Raw genomic sequence first — 14,952 nt, 5'->3', positions numbered from 1 at the left:
TTGTATGGTTTGTGCAGTCTGGAGAAAAAAGATCACTTCAAAGTCACACAGCACTTCTCAAGGATTTTCAAGCAATTTTGAAGAGCTATTTTGTAATTTCTTTCTGGTCACAAAGTTTTCTCTCTGAAAGTGATTTTTAATGAAAAAGAATTGTGTTCCTGGGGGAAAAATGAAAAGGGCAAAGGAGAGCTATTGAAATAATAGAAAAAGCAAAACTAAAACATCTTTTTGCAATGAGTGCATTTAATTTTATTTTATCATGTTCTGTCCGGTATTTGAGTAACTAATGATACGTAAACTTATTACTTTGTTAAGTTATTTGGTTGCCTTTGCTTTCGTTAATTTTTACAAAAGAAAAAATGGTCGAGAAAGATTACAGAATTATTGTGTTAGGCATTTTGAGCACATACCTAAAAACTACTTGTTTTACTAAGGACGAAAACTAAGTATGAAACCATACAGGTAAACTGTACAACAATAATTTACACTTAAAAGTTACTTAATCACAAAAAATTTATCACACAATTCTTGAGGGAGACAAAAAAAAGTTCAAGTCCTTGACACAGAAGCAATAGCGTAGCTAGAAATTTTTCATGGAGGCTTATTGAAGTTAAGGGATCAAACAATCTTATAATTATGAAAAAAAACTTAAATACTTCAACAGTAGATTATTTAAATTTGCAAAATGATTCTATTGTCAAAATTTTCTTCTTTGGATGGGGCTATCCAAGATCCCCTGAGATCTCCCCTCTCCAGCTACGCCATTGCACAAGAGCAATTTAAAAAAAAAAACAAAGTTTTTGGAAAGCAGATTAAGAGGGGAGTCAAAAGCAAATTACCTCTTTTTCATCGACAAAGCGGTCTTAATGGTAAATCTAGGAGTTATTTACTTGCGTGTTAACCTCATAAATTTTAGTAAAACGGAAACTGATATGGACCAAACTCAAAGTCAGCCCTGATCAGCTGCTGAGAAAAGTTTGACTCCTGAGGGTTAGTTATACACCAGAATTAGATACCAAGTTTGTCTATGTAAGTTCTATCAATGCTTTGGTGAAAGATAAAGGATTAATCATTAAGAGGATGTCCAGCTGCTATGCTGCAGCCAAGGACTCATTTTACTGCTTAGTTGTAGCATGTAGCCGCTTGGTTCGCACACCTGCTGTCCTTCAACGAAAAAAAAAAAAAATGCCTGAATGAGTCACTAGACAAGCCTTGAACCAGAAAAAAGTCATATTTTCTCAGCAAAATTTTACTTTAGAAAATGATTCAAACAACATGAGGTTTGAAAGTCAACTCCTGAACACGATATTGACAAGTACATAACGACGGTGTAAGACGGCAATCACATAACTCGTTTGCGGTGTCCGAAAATCTCCGCCGCAATGTCATTTTTTTAAAGGAGAACAAATTAACATCATTCCTTGAAGTTTTTGCAGAATTTTCTTCGCATAGAGAAGGAAAATCAAGGCAGTTTTGAAGCAATTGCCGTTGAGTAGTTTTCGGTGTAAAAAATGAAGTATGGCAGGAAGTCTGCGATGTCGCAAACCGAGTTATGTGATTGCCGACTTACACCGTCGATATATTTTCAACACATATCAAATGGAAGTTGGCTTATACAAATGACATCATTTGTATTTTTCCCAGGCTACTAATGTCAATTGTAAACACTTAGATATTGTGCAGGAGTTGATTTCCAGATTTCCCTTTGTGTGATTCGTTTCCCTGTTGAAATTCTGAAGAAAAAACAGGTTGCGCCGTGATCGACATCAAATCTAGCCTCAAGTTCCGTTTACCAGGGCAAGCTGGTGAGGCATTTCTTGCCGTAAGAAAAAAACTGAGAGCAGAGGAGATGATTATTTCCTTGCAGCAAGAGGTATTATTTGGTGGCTGATCATCATAAACAGCAAACTTAAGCACTAAAATCACTTGTAAGGTACCAAAAATACATCATAAAAATGGCAGTAACTTCAAAAAATAATTCGATACTGAAAAGAAAATAAGATATACTGACACAATGACTTAAAGCATTAACTAAGGAGAAGAGGAAATGAAATTTGCCTCTTGATTGACGAACTTTAAGAAGCTATGGTTAATGGGATTTGAATTCGAAGACTAAAGAGGAGAGAGGAAAGCTTCTGCAAACCGTACATATCTCACTTGGGATGCTTACAAAAAATTCAAATTGAGCAGGTTAACAAAAGAAAATTATCTTCCGAATGTGACCATAAGGTTCCTAAAACATGGAAGAGATAATTTGACCTCTTAAATCTTATTGGTTGTAGTTAATTAGATATATCTATAGTTAAGAGCTGAAGAAACGTAACAAGCGACTTTTAGAAAATTGAGTTTTTCACGTTCGTAACACACTTGGCAAGGGATCTAAATACGATAAAAATTTGGTTATGATAACTACGTAACACTATGGGCCGATTATTGAAATCGATAGACGAAGCTATAGAAACAGGAGACATGAGAGATATGGAGGGATCCTATTCGTGAAAGCGGGAGGTTACAATGGACAGAAGGGGTAGGTAACAGACTAATAAAAGGCAACCCCTGAGAGACCCTAGAGTTAGTCCATCATGTTCTCCTTTGGTCTATTGGAGCCACCCATTTCAACCAATAGGATTGTTCCATACTCCCTATGTCTTCTTTGTCTATTGCTTTGTCTATAATTTCAATAATTCTTACATACAGGGCCCAACATACAGGGACTTTAACCAATCAAAATACACTGCAGGCAATGAAACTATCGCATAGTTTTCCCCTGTTTTCTTAAATCGGTGAAAATGTAATTACCATTCCGTGGCTCTTAACTACAGATATAGGTGATGAGATACTGATGAAGTAAAATACATGCATGACTGGATCAGTGACAGGCGGAACTCTGAAAATATGCAGCTCAAAAATCTTGATATTTTGTCTTAATGAAGATGGTGTAAATACGTAATGCATGTCTTTGTCGGTTAGATACATAGAACTGTGTCAATGATTTTGAAATGTAAAGTCATTTCTGAATTTTTTCTGACAACAGTTTTTGACACATGAACAAAATACATCTTCTGTGACAATACACTGCAGCAATGACTTAAAACAGAAATACGGTGATAAAAAGAGTTTCATTTCTTCAGAGTTCAACTGCCAATGTAATCATTGAATGGTTTTGGGAAGAGTTTTTAAATCTGTAGAGTATAGTAAATACATAATACAAGAACTGAGAGAGAGGAAACTTGAGAGAAAGTACGAGTTCGATTAAATTATTTACAAACATTTCACAGTTCAATTATTTATCTTTTCATTGTAAAACGTCATACAATGAGGAGGAAGATAAAAAAGTGAATGCCTAAAAATGCTGAATACCTAGAACAACGTAGGCAATTTTTAGGCTGATGTCATGCATTAAGTGTGATCAACAAGGTCACAAAAATAGTAAGAAGGGAGATTTTTAGAAGATGAGAAGAAAGAAGCGTTATTTGAAGATCATGTTATTCAATTGTCAGTACACCAGCTGCGTAACTGACAGAGGAGTCGCGTTTCGTCATGCACTGACTGGATTGTGCATACTTTAAGAATTCCAAGGACAGTTTTTGGCTGTTATTCCTTGTCTTGCTAAGACATGAGATTGCCTGGAACAAAAAAACATTAAGGGTACTAAAACAAGATACATAAAAATGCTGACTAAGTTAAAACCTTGAACGATGAAAACGACGTAATGGCCTGAAATGTGACAACTGTAAAAGCAACCTAAAAAATGAGTAGCCATGAATAGAAAATTTAAATTTTTAAAGGGCTGTTACGTTTCAGGAGCTGAAAAAAAAGTTTGGCTGGATAAATTACAAATATAGTTAGAAAAGAACAAAAGTTCACTTAATCTAAACTCACCTTTACTCAATCTTAGGGTTAGTAGTATAAAAAAAAAGCGTTTTAAGTCAATTTACATAACCTGCTGTTACTTCAGCAAAAAGTACTGCTTGCATTGTCACTATGTATACAATTACAGGAGGACAGAAAGACTTGTATATTAGATTAAATTGCATGGTGTTGTTTTCCTTTCTTGATGTTTGCCAGAAGAGAGTGTTTTAGAGAGTGTTCCGTGATTTCTTCATTTTCCGATTCCCTGACTTTTTCCACCTTCTTGTGATTTACCTTAGCAAAAATTACCTGAATTTTTCCGGACCCTCAATTAAAACCTCTGTTAAGATTTTTTTTTTCTTTTGATTATGCGGATTTTTGCTGAACTATGGATCAGGGGTGCAGAAACTTCCCAACCACATGACCGGCCGTTTGCGTGAAAAGGGGGAACCCATGTGAGGACGAAAAAATTAGGGGAATCTGGGAGGTTTTTTTTTTTTTTTTAGAATTTAGGGGGAGCTTAACTGTCAAGCCCACCGTTTTTGGAGGAACAAAACATTCAAGCGCCGTGTTTTTGGAGAACCAAACTGTTGACCGTGCTGTTTTGAGGGAACCCAACAGTCGACCGCGCTACTTTATGTGTCGCGCGAAATCCAGCGAAAACTTAAAATGGGGGAACCTAAATTTATTTTGGGGGAACCCTTGGAAGTTTCTGCACTCCTGCTATGGATGAAACTACCACTTGTCAAAGAGCTCTTTCAGGCTCTTTTACTCAGAATATAAATCCATTACAAGAGGAGATAGAACCAGGCGTTAAGAACATGAAGGGGAAAAGAGAGAGAGATGGAAAAAAAACTTACTTCAAGTAAAACACCGATTGGGTGACGACCGCAGATGGTGTTATTGTATCTTTTGAGGTAATCTGTGAAAGCTTTAGGATTCAGTGAACTTATGATATTCATTCCCTGAAAGAAAAAGGGCAAGAAAGTATTAGACAGTTTAGATGAGCCATGTACTGAGTAAATTTGATTTTCCAATCGACAGAAATAAATCAAGTATTTATAGAAGAAGAAAAAAATAATATATTAAGAGGGAAAATCTGCTTCTTAAATATTTTTTATATAGAAAGCCTTGCGGCTGATCAGTTTTATAATCTTACTTCCAGTTTTTAGTAGAACTTTCTAGATATCTTTTGTGATCAAAATTTTGGAGGTTTTTACAAGGTGCAATTAGTTTTTAAAAAATTTCCAGACAGCGAAAGTGTTAAATCCATTTTCCTCGTAAAGATATTGCCTGCAACTTTTTATGAAAATGTGAACCTTAGAAACCACAGAAAATGAAAAGAAAGCTTCAAGTCCCTCCACTCTTCCTCAACGAATTTCCACCAAAATTTGACAGTTAAAAAGGAGTTAGAAACAAATTTTGAAAGGATCTACTACATTAATGTTGAAACAACGTTTTCTTGAAGATACAAGCATGGGACATAAAAGTCTCATTATGACCCCAAAAATCTATTCCCAAAGTATATGCATTGACCTCCACACACCCTGTATATCTTAACAGTGATAAAGGTATCTTGACAGGACAACTTTTGAAAAGGGTGTGGCCTTCAATAGGTTGTTCATTGGATCCACAGCAATGAGACTTTCTCCAGTACCACACCATGCGAATTTTAACTTTAGTGGCATCCGTTAGCAAGACATCATCTATGACTTCTTGCTGGCTGTCACTACTACCCAGGATTCACTTGATTTTGTAGCAATTGCCTTACAACTTCCGAAAAAAATGTTCAACTCGGTTAAAACATTAAAGAGAAAATTGAGGAGCATAAAAAACCATCAACTTGACTTGAACCTCTTTTTTAAGATAAGATTATCAGGTTGCGAGAATAAATACTTACCGTTCGATCTAACGTTTCGATAGACTGATAAATTTCACCCCAAGATCTATCATAGAAAGTGTATCGAAATCTTAGGCCCCAGTGACAGAAATCTGATGAGATGATGAATAAATTTTGAGGGTCTGCCAGGTATTCAGCGAAAATGCTTCCGTATAGTGCTTCTTTTTCAGTTGATAAAGGCCCGACCAGAACTGGGACGATTGTAAAATTATCCTTGTAGCTGAAACAAGCGAAAAATCTAGTGTTAGAAGCCAGTGAAAAAATTTGACTAATTCTTCTGCATTATTACATGACTGAGAGGCGGCAGTGGCATACGGTTAGGGTAACCGAGGCAAGCACTGCTTGCCCTAAGATTTCATAAGAAAGAGGAAAATTATACCCATTCATTGATATAAGGTTTTAACTAAGTAAATTTTAGTCAAGACAGGAGGGGAGAAACGGAAATACACATGGAACCACCAGGAAAGAAACAAAACTGGGGGAACGGAGGATGAAAAAGCAAACTGTACCGCCAGAGCAATCCGGAGGTCAAAGCGAGTAGCAAGTCCTTTAATGCTCAAAAATTTTTTTTTTTTTTTTTTTTTTTTTTTTTTTTTTTTTAAAAGAAATTTTATTTAAATATATCGTAACTACTACAAGTGTTTCTTGTATCTATCTACGTGGCTTAAAACTAAAACTTAACAAACTGCATTAATTTTATATGTTAACGTTAGATAATACTATGATTATCTAAAAGAACAGGAATTGTAAATTCTCTGCCTTCTTTCTTAAATGTATTATAACATAAAGGTTTTTAGTTTAATGGTTTTGCATTCTTCCTTTCACCCTCATTCACACTCCATTCACACTCTCACTCATACCTTACAGACTACTTATAAATCTTGATGGGAGTTCAAAGGTCTCCCACCTTTTTAACCTTTTCACAGGTATTGTACTATCTAAGAGGTTTAAAGCCTCTACATTGATATGCTTTTCAATACGACATTCATATCTCTTCGTTGTCTCAGCAATTACTTGTCTAACCGTGGGTACCTCTAATTCTCTCCTTATGTCTTCGTTCCTTACGAACCATGGTACTCCAATAATTTCTCGTAGAACCTTCGACTGGAATCTTTCTACCTTATTTATATTAGATTTGCTTGCACAACCCCATAGTTGTGAAGCATACTGCCATATAGGTTTTAATATTTGATTATACAGCAAAATTTTGTTTTTCTTTGACAATTTTGATCTTTTGCCTAACAACCAATACATTTTTTTATACTTTTTATTTAATTCTTTCACCTTGATTCTGATGTGATCTTTAAAAGTAAGTCTAGAGTCTAAATAAACTCCTAAATATCTAGCGCTTGTAACGTAAGGAACTTGTTCATCTTCTATGAGAACTGGTAATTGTGGTATTTTCCTATTTGTAAAAACAGTATGAGCAGATTTACATGCGTTGAGCGTGGCGCCATTGTCAGAAACCCACTCAACCATTTCATCGATAGCTTTTTGTAATCTATGATTAGAGATAAATATGTCTTTGTCTCTTTCTGCTAAGGCAGTATCATCTGCAAAAGTGCCGATAAAGCCCCTCTTCGGTTTTGGGATGTCGCTAGTGAAGATATTGTATAAATATGGGCCCAGGCATGATCCTTGCGGTACTCCTGCCTTTATTCTTCTATATGTTGAATAACAATTATTAAATCTAACTCTAAATTTTCTGTTCTCCAGGTAAGATTTGATTAGCTTATAATGATTAAATGGTAAAAAAATTCGTATTTTGAAGAGAAGACCCAGATGCCAGACTTTATCAAAAGCTGCTGAAATATCTAAAAAAATCATCGAACATACTTCTTTATTTTCCAATGTTCTCTCTATAAGACTCACAACTCTGTGCACTTGTTCTATGGTAGAATGTGACGCCCTGAAACCGAATTGGTGATTTGGTATTATCTTTCTTTCTTCTAAAATTGGCAATAGTCTTTTTAAGTAAGCCCTTTCAAATAGTTTACTTACCACTGACAATAATGAAATCGGCCTGTAGGAATCTACCTTTTCCATGGGTTTATTTGGTTTCGGGATAACAATTACTTCCGCAGTCTTCCAGGATTCTGGCACATATCCTATTGTAATAATTGCATTAAAAATTTCGGCTAGTTTGGCAATCACTCTCATTGGGAGCTGTTTTAGAATCTCACCAGTGATCCCATCAGCGCCCGGGGCTTTTTTTAATTTAACTTTATATTTAATTAGATCAAATAATTCTGTTTTTGTAATTTTAGGAACTTCCAAATTGTCTCGCTCTTCTATTTCTAGCAATTTGTCAGCAAGATCGCATTCGTCCTTAAGACTTTTCCTAGGAGTGAATATACTTTCCAAATGATCAGCGAAAACTTTAGCTTTCCCTTCATCGTCTTTTACTTTAACATTATGTTTATCTAATATGGGCGGTGAATAAAAAATCTGATTTTTAAGGTACTTTGTCGCCTTCCAGAGGGAATAATCCGTAGGGGCCGTAGGTGTTAAGTGTTTCAGAAAATTTTCAGTTTCTTTATTTTTAAAAAACCAGCTCATTTTTGAGACCTCTCTATTTAGTCTATTCAATTTATTTTTTAGTGCATTAGTTCTTTCTTTCATCCATAATTTCCTAACCTTCCTGGCCTCGCTAATTATTTCCAGAAGTTCATGAGGAACTTTAGGGGCTAATTTCGTTCGTCTAACAATTGGAGTATTTCTTTTTGCTGCTGTAATGATCTGCTCAGTGATAAGTGCGACTTCGTCTTCAATTTGCTGTTGTGTATCTATAGGATTTTTTAACGTAACAATTGAATTTAGTTCTTCTCTAAATGCTTTCCAATCCGTTTTTTTATTTGTTATTGAAGTGGTTACCTCTTTTAAAATAGCTGAATTATACATGTCCATATTAATGGGAGAGTGATCAGAGTCTAATTCCTTAGTTATATCGGTTTCACCACAATCTATTGAGTTCATAGCAATATTTTTAACTACAAAAAAATCTATTACATCTGGTTTTTTTGTTGGGTCAGTCGGCCAAACTCAAAAAAATAATACAAAAATGTTGTAGGAAATAAATAAGTACCATAGGAAAAAATGACCTGAGACAGATAAAGATTTACAATTGGCAAAAGATGTGAATTGATAAAAATTTTGATGAGATATTACTTACTCCTCCATTACTTTGGCAATGTAAGGCAAATGCATCTCTATACTGTGCTCATCTTCATCTACATTCATGCTCATGTGTTCGAATTCTCCTGTTGCTTCTAACTTTGCATAAACTGTAAGAACAAAAGGGAACAATTTTATGCACGGAATGAAATTCAGGAAACATTAATGAGTAAATTAATAAACAGAATTGTTCCCCTGAACTATGTGCAAAATACCAAGAAATTCAGCGTCAGCTACAGGAGGGGTCAATGAGGGCCGTTTTTGGGCCCATCTTGGCTGAGTTTCGCTAAAGTTGGCCCTCAGACCCATGTTTAGGCTTGTATTGGACCCGGAAAAAGACTGGAAAATACCAAATTATGATGCATTCCATACACAATGGATCTTGAATGAGCAAAAAATTGTTGAGTTGAGGAATCTGAGCAAGGGTGGACCTTATCAGTACCACTCCATTCAATATTATTTATTATGATGTTTCCTATGGCCTCCCAAGTTTGATGAGATTTTAAAATCTATCTTTCTACGTGCCAATCTTGAGCAAAACAGGGCTAAAAAGTGACTTTTTCAGTATTGAGACATACAATATCTGGTGGGTAGAAATGTTGCAACGTCTAATTATGAATCAAGGCTTTTATTTTTTTGCAGGCCAGGAAGATAGGACACTACCACGGATAAAAAGAATCAAATTCCTCTGAATGATACAGGCTTGCAGCTCGGCATCTACACTCGCATAGCGACAATTCCACATCTACGTAAGAAAATGCATGGAAGGAGGTTGGAAAATTAGCCCGACTTTTCTTGACATTGGCACATGGAAAGTTTTATTATAATTTTTAAAATCTCATCCTGCTCCGGAGATCAAAAGGATCATCATACTTATCAAATAATATCGAAATGATCGTATCAAATAATATCAAAATAATACTTTAAATTTAGGGATTAAAATTAATGGATTTAATTTTTTTCCTATCAAATAATATTGAAATTTAGTCAGTGCAAAATTTCTTGGTATTCCGTGCGTACCTAGTTCTTTACAATAAATTTAATAAAAAGGAGAGTTGAGGACATCTACCGACAGTTTTCATTATTGATTAAAGGCGACCACACTGCCAATAAAAAACCATAAGCAACCAATTTTCCTTTCCTTCCAAACAACTGTCAGGCTAAAACTTGTCTTGTACAATCAGTTCGTCATATTTGACAAAAAGGAAGAGATTAACTTTGCTTGGTTTTAAGAGGCACCTATAAAGTAACATGTTGAGGTAATAGGTTGCATCTTGTTGGCTTTGCTGCATGATATAAACGAGTCCTGGATACTGATTTTTAGTAACCAAAATTTTGGGTCAATACATAGCATTCAGTATCCAATTCCAAGTACTGGACACAAACCATATCTGATTAAATCAGTAAGCTGGAAACTTCATGGGATGATTGCAAAATATACAAACAAGACATACATTTTTATCTCTTGCGATAAATAATAGATAGGCATCTTAATTTCGATAAAAATTGATAGACTGAAAAGAGTGTTGGTTCAGAAAGTAAAATCCTAGATACTCTTTTCATTTAAGCTAATTTTAAATTGTAGTGAATGAGAAATTCTAGTTGAAACCAGGCAGGTCACCCTTAAACTTTGACTTACAATTAGAACCAATAGGTATAGATTTCTCTCAAACTAGGAGACTGGATTAAGGCATTCAAGTTACTTGGAAGCCTATTGAAAAATTATGAACGTACTTTTTGTTTTTTATTAAAATAATCCATGTCTCAGAGTGCTAAAGAGAGTATTTGAGAAATTTTCTGCATGAAACTAAAATATAGTGAATGAACATGCCTCTTTTCCAATTTCAAGACAGCAAAATGTTGTTTTTGCGAACTTTAGATTTATACTTAAATAGTTTATTGAATTTCTTGAAAGAAAGGACAGACCTTTCTGAAACATACAGATGACTGTAAAATTTTAAAATTCAGTTTTTAGTTGAAGACAGATTGAATCTACTTCTTTTCTAATGAAAGACATACATACATCTTCAAAACATATATATACCTTGAGTATCTATTTTCAGGTCATAAAGGGGAGTTTCATAACTAGTGGCTGTAGACAAAGCACAGCCTGCGAGACGAAAATGATGGGATGGTCCAAGGATGAAAATTCTTTGACTAGAATAAAGATAAAAGAGGCATTCAGCAAAAATTTAGCGATTTAAGATGCATAAATCAAAATAAAAAAAAATCTCTTTCTCTCTTTGTAGAGACAGGCAAATACTTAACCACGATACACACAAATTCGGCTAAAAAAAAAACAAAAAAAAACGGAATTTTATCGGAGGAGAGGTTGCCTCACTCCGACTGAAATTAATAAGTTTGAACACATTACCAGTAAGTTATTTGTCTTAAATAACCATTTTACCACTTATACCCACAGATGTAGAATCGTTCAAGTTTCTACGTTTTCAGGCCCCTTCCCTCCGCCAGTTTTCCACAATTTTCTCATCACATTTCCTAAAATTTTCCCTTAGATTTAAAAAAAGGGATCCTTTTTTTTCCTTGTTCCTTCGATTTTCAACTTCAGACTCCTAAAAATTGTCCCTCTTTCCAAATTTTGAAGAGCTTTTCCAAATTTTCACGTGCACGGGCAGGCAAGTGATCAAGCATTTCCTGCTCGCCTGCTCATATCATATTTCTACCTTCATGCTTATTATAGACTAGTGAGGGACTTATCTGCTCAGAGGCAAAAACAACGCTTCACTAGCACTTCAGAGAATAGAAGATTTTGGCACAAGTTTGCGAGATTAAAAATTTTTTAAGAAGTATATGGTAAAATAGGTAGAGGATCAAACTTACACAACTATTGGGCTAATTTGTCTGTAAGCAAAGGCACTGCAAGCACCAGAGTACATATAACCAGCATGCCTAAAAAGTAATGACAGTTATAATTAAAATACAATTTTACCGTGTTAAAATGTGTCTAAACAATAAAATTAAAACAGTATCATCATTTTGAAATCTAAATCTAAATTTTAGATTTCACTTCATTGTTATAATTCAAAGTGACCTTGCACTTGTAATGAGAAAAATTCAATGGTCAACTAAACGTGTTGATCATTTTGGTGGCTTGAGTCAAATCTCAGACTGTGACGGTGTAAATTTCCATTCGTATTTCATTTTTTTTAAGGTACATAAATTAACCAACAATTTATATTGAGATTTTCTATAAATTTTCTCCACTTATGAAAAAAAAACCTTCAAAATCGTGAGGAAACTTTTTGATTGGTGTTCTTAAAAAAAAAAATAACCACATTGGAGATTTATAGACGTTGCAGTTTACATACGCATTTTTCCAGCCATCGATTTCTATATTTTATTGAAGAACTTAAATCGTTTGTCAATACAGCCAATACTGATGTAGAAAATATAATTGTGGAATATTTTGAAATATCTCCTGAACTGCAGCCTAAACATATTGATGGTGAAACTTCCAAATTACGTATCTAGTTCGCGGGGTTTAAAATCTCTGCTCATATTTAATTTTTTCAAAGGAGAACAAATCGACATTATTCCTTGAAGTTTTTTCCAGAATTCTTTCTGCACAGGGAAGGAAAATCACGGAAGTTTTTGAGAATTGACATTGAGTAGTTCTTCATTTAAAAAATAAAGTCGCAAACTGAGAAAAGTGGTTTAGGAGTTTCACGGTCCATACATCTCGAAATGTTTGGGCTCTTTCACTTGCTTCTTCACACAGCCTGTGCACTTATTCAAATTTCAAAATATTTTCAGCATCTTAGTACTTGATTAGACAAGAAATTACCATTACAGAGCATTATCATTTTGTCAAAGGTAACTAACATTAGCTGTCATTGAAAGATTAAAATAAATTGAAACTCACGGAGCGATTATAGCACGTGCCGGACCTGAATTCAGCTCAGCAGCATTTAACCAGTTTTCCAACTGTCTTCCAAGATCTTTCCCTACAAAAAGGAAAAGTTAAAATACAGTTAGAAAATGGCATTTTCAAGAAACTGAAAGCAGAAGTTGAGTCATTAAAGTAGGATCAGGGGTGCGGAAACTTCCTGATCAAACAATTATGAATTCATGGCCGCTAGTGGGAAAAATGAACAAACCAGCTTATAATAGCATTGCAAACGTCTGGGTCTCACAAAATTGCAGTGACAATTGCAGGTTTTTTGCAAATTCCAGCACCTTGTAAACCGGAACAAAAAAAGGTCTTAGCTTTGAAAATTTTGGGGGAAATGGGGTATTTAGCATGAGAAAACTAAGAAATATGATAGACGCTCCACAGCCCGTGACAAGATAAACAACAATTTAAAAGGCAGGGAACAAGGCTAAAATTTCACAAATAAAACCAAAATGTTTCGGCTGAAAACTCAGCCTTCCTCAGTTGGATAAAATAATAAAGAGAAAAATGGTAAAAAATTTAAAAGAGTACCTGGCTGTACCTTTCAAAGCAAGAATGCTGCTCTGCGAAAACGACATTCTGGCGTTGAAAGGTACAGCCAGGTACTATCCTAGATTTTTTACCATTATTCTTTTATTTATCCAACGAAAGATGGCTGAGTTTTCAGCCGATACATTTTGGTTTTCTTAGTGAAATTTTAGCCTTGTTACCTGCCTTTTAAATTGTTTTTATAGTGAAAACTAAGAACTTCCTGTGTACTTGAATACGATTAAGAGAAATAAAATGTCAATGAAATAATGAATAGATGCATATTCTCTGTGCTTGAGTGTTACACTTAATTTTTTTATGCTAAAAATTGGCATCAAGCAGCAACTCGAACAAAGAAGGTTAGAGTGGGGAATCTTGGAAAAGTTTATTATTGGTTACACAACATCTGAAAGATCACGCTCATAATAATCCAGAAGTTGAGTCACAGTCATGTCTCCTTTATCGGTCATGATATTCCACTTGCTCTTAGTACCTACTACCAATTTAGCTTGACGGAATGATTAAAAACAATGGATACCTACAGAGTGAAATATTGTAGCGTGAAACTACAGACCAAAATTCAAAGTAGGGTTGGGCGGGCAATTTTGTATGCAATAGAAAGCTGATTTTTTATAGAGGGGAAAGTTTGCAGTAAGTAACACTTGTTATGACCATGTTCGGTGTGACTTATCAGGAATCATGGTTGGTTGTACTCAAGAACATTCTGAACTGGAGAAATTTTCCATCTTCCGAAACAAATTTGAGTTTTAAAAATGTTTGAAAATAAGATTTTCAGCAGGGGTGGATTGGTAGAAAAGGGATGTGGGACAATGGTGATAGTGGAGTTGGACAAAGTGGCACAAAGAAAGAAAACTTAAGAACTTATTACCATTCGCGGTGTACCAACTTCCAGCATGAGCTGCTCTTCTGACTGTCATATTTTTAATTTCTAAATGACTATGTGCACTTAATTAGTGTTGAACAGTAAAGAAAAGATTTAAAATGGTAGAGAATTATCAGAGAATTTCCGATGATAAAAGAAGTCGTCTTGGCTAGCTTTGTTGACAAAACAGACAGCATGGAGCGAGAGGAGAAGTAGCAGACCTCATATTAGTGAGCTGTTGTGGTTGGTCTTCTTCTTCGACTGAAGCATGAAGGAAATTTTCCCTTTTTATTTCCTTGTACTTCGGTGCCTGATTCCTGGTTAAATAAATAAATCAAAATGATCTCTTAGTAACGACTAAGCTTTTAATATTCTAAAATAGCCCTTGCAACCGAAGCAGATTTCGTTTCTATTTTTGCATTTCTTCATTGTATAGAGGGTTGCATATCTAAAAATGCACCTCTATGCATTATCATAATCTAATCTAAGTCCGAAGCTTCGGTCGAACGAGTAGCAAAGGTCGACATCGGCAATGGTCGATTCGTGGCGAACGGTCAGAGGTCGATTCGCGAACGGTCATACGTCGATGCCCGAACGCACCGAACCAATCGAACCTAGTTCACCATTGTGCATTTTATTTTACTTTTCATTTTATCGTTTGTTGCAAATGGAGCATTATGTATAGGCTGCTTGTCTTTGCCG

At 35.0% G+C, this 14,952-nt stretch overlaps 1 protein-coding gene across 1 annotated transcript; it reads right to left on the bottom strand.

Moving 5' to 3' along the window:
- Window positions 1–223: 223 nt before the first annotated feature.
- On the bottom strand, window positions 224–14,454 carry LOC109031054 (protein MEMO1). The gene is made up of 8 exons (XM_019042347.2): window positions 14,257–14,454; window positions 12,810–12,891; window positions 11,768–11,836; window positions 10,971–11,083; window positions 8,925–9,036; window positions 5,753–5,972; window positions 4,713–4,817; window positions 224–3,626 (listed from the first exon to the last, which is right to left on the bottom strand). Exons 1-8 carry the CDS (start codon window positions 14,303–14,305, stop codon window positions 3,486–3,488), a joined length of 891 nt encoding a protein of 296 aa, XP_018897892.1. The 5' UTR covers window positions 14,306–14,454; the 3' UTR covers window positions 224–3,485.
- Window positions 14,455–14,952: the final 498 nt, after the last annotated feature.

Source organism: Bemisia tabaci, chromosome 5 (genome assembly GCF_918797505.1).
Source record: "Bemisia tabaci chromosome 5, PGI_BMITA_v3".
In the NCBI taxonomy this organism is placed as follows: domain Eukaryota; kingdom Metazoa; phylum Arthropoda; class Insecta; order Hemiptera; family Aleyrodidae; genus Bemisia; species Bemisia tabaci.
This window is presented reverse-complemented; position numbering and strand designations above follow the sequence as displayed.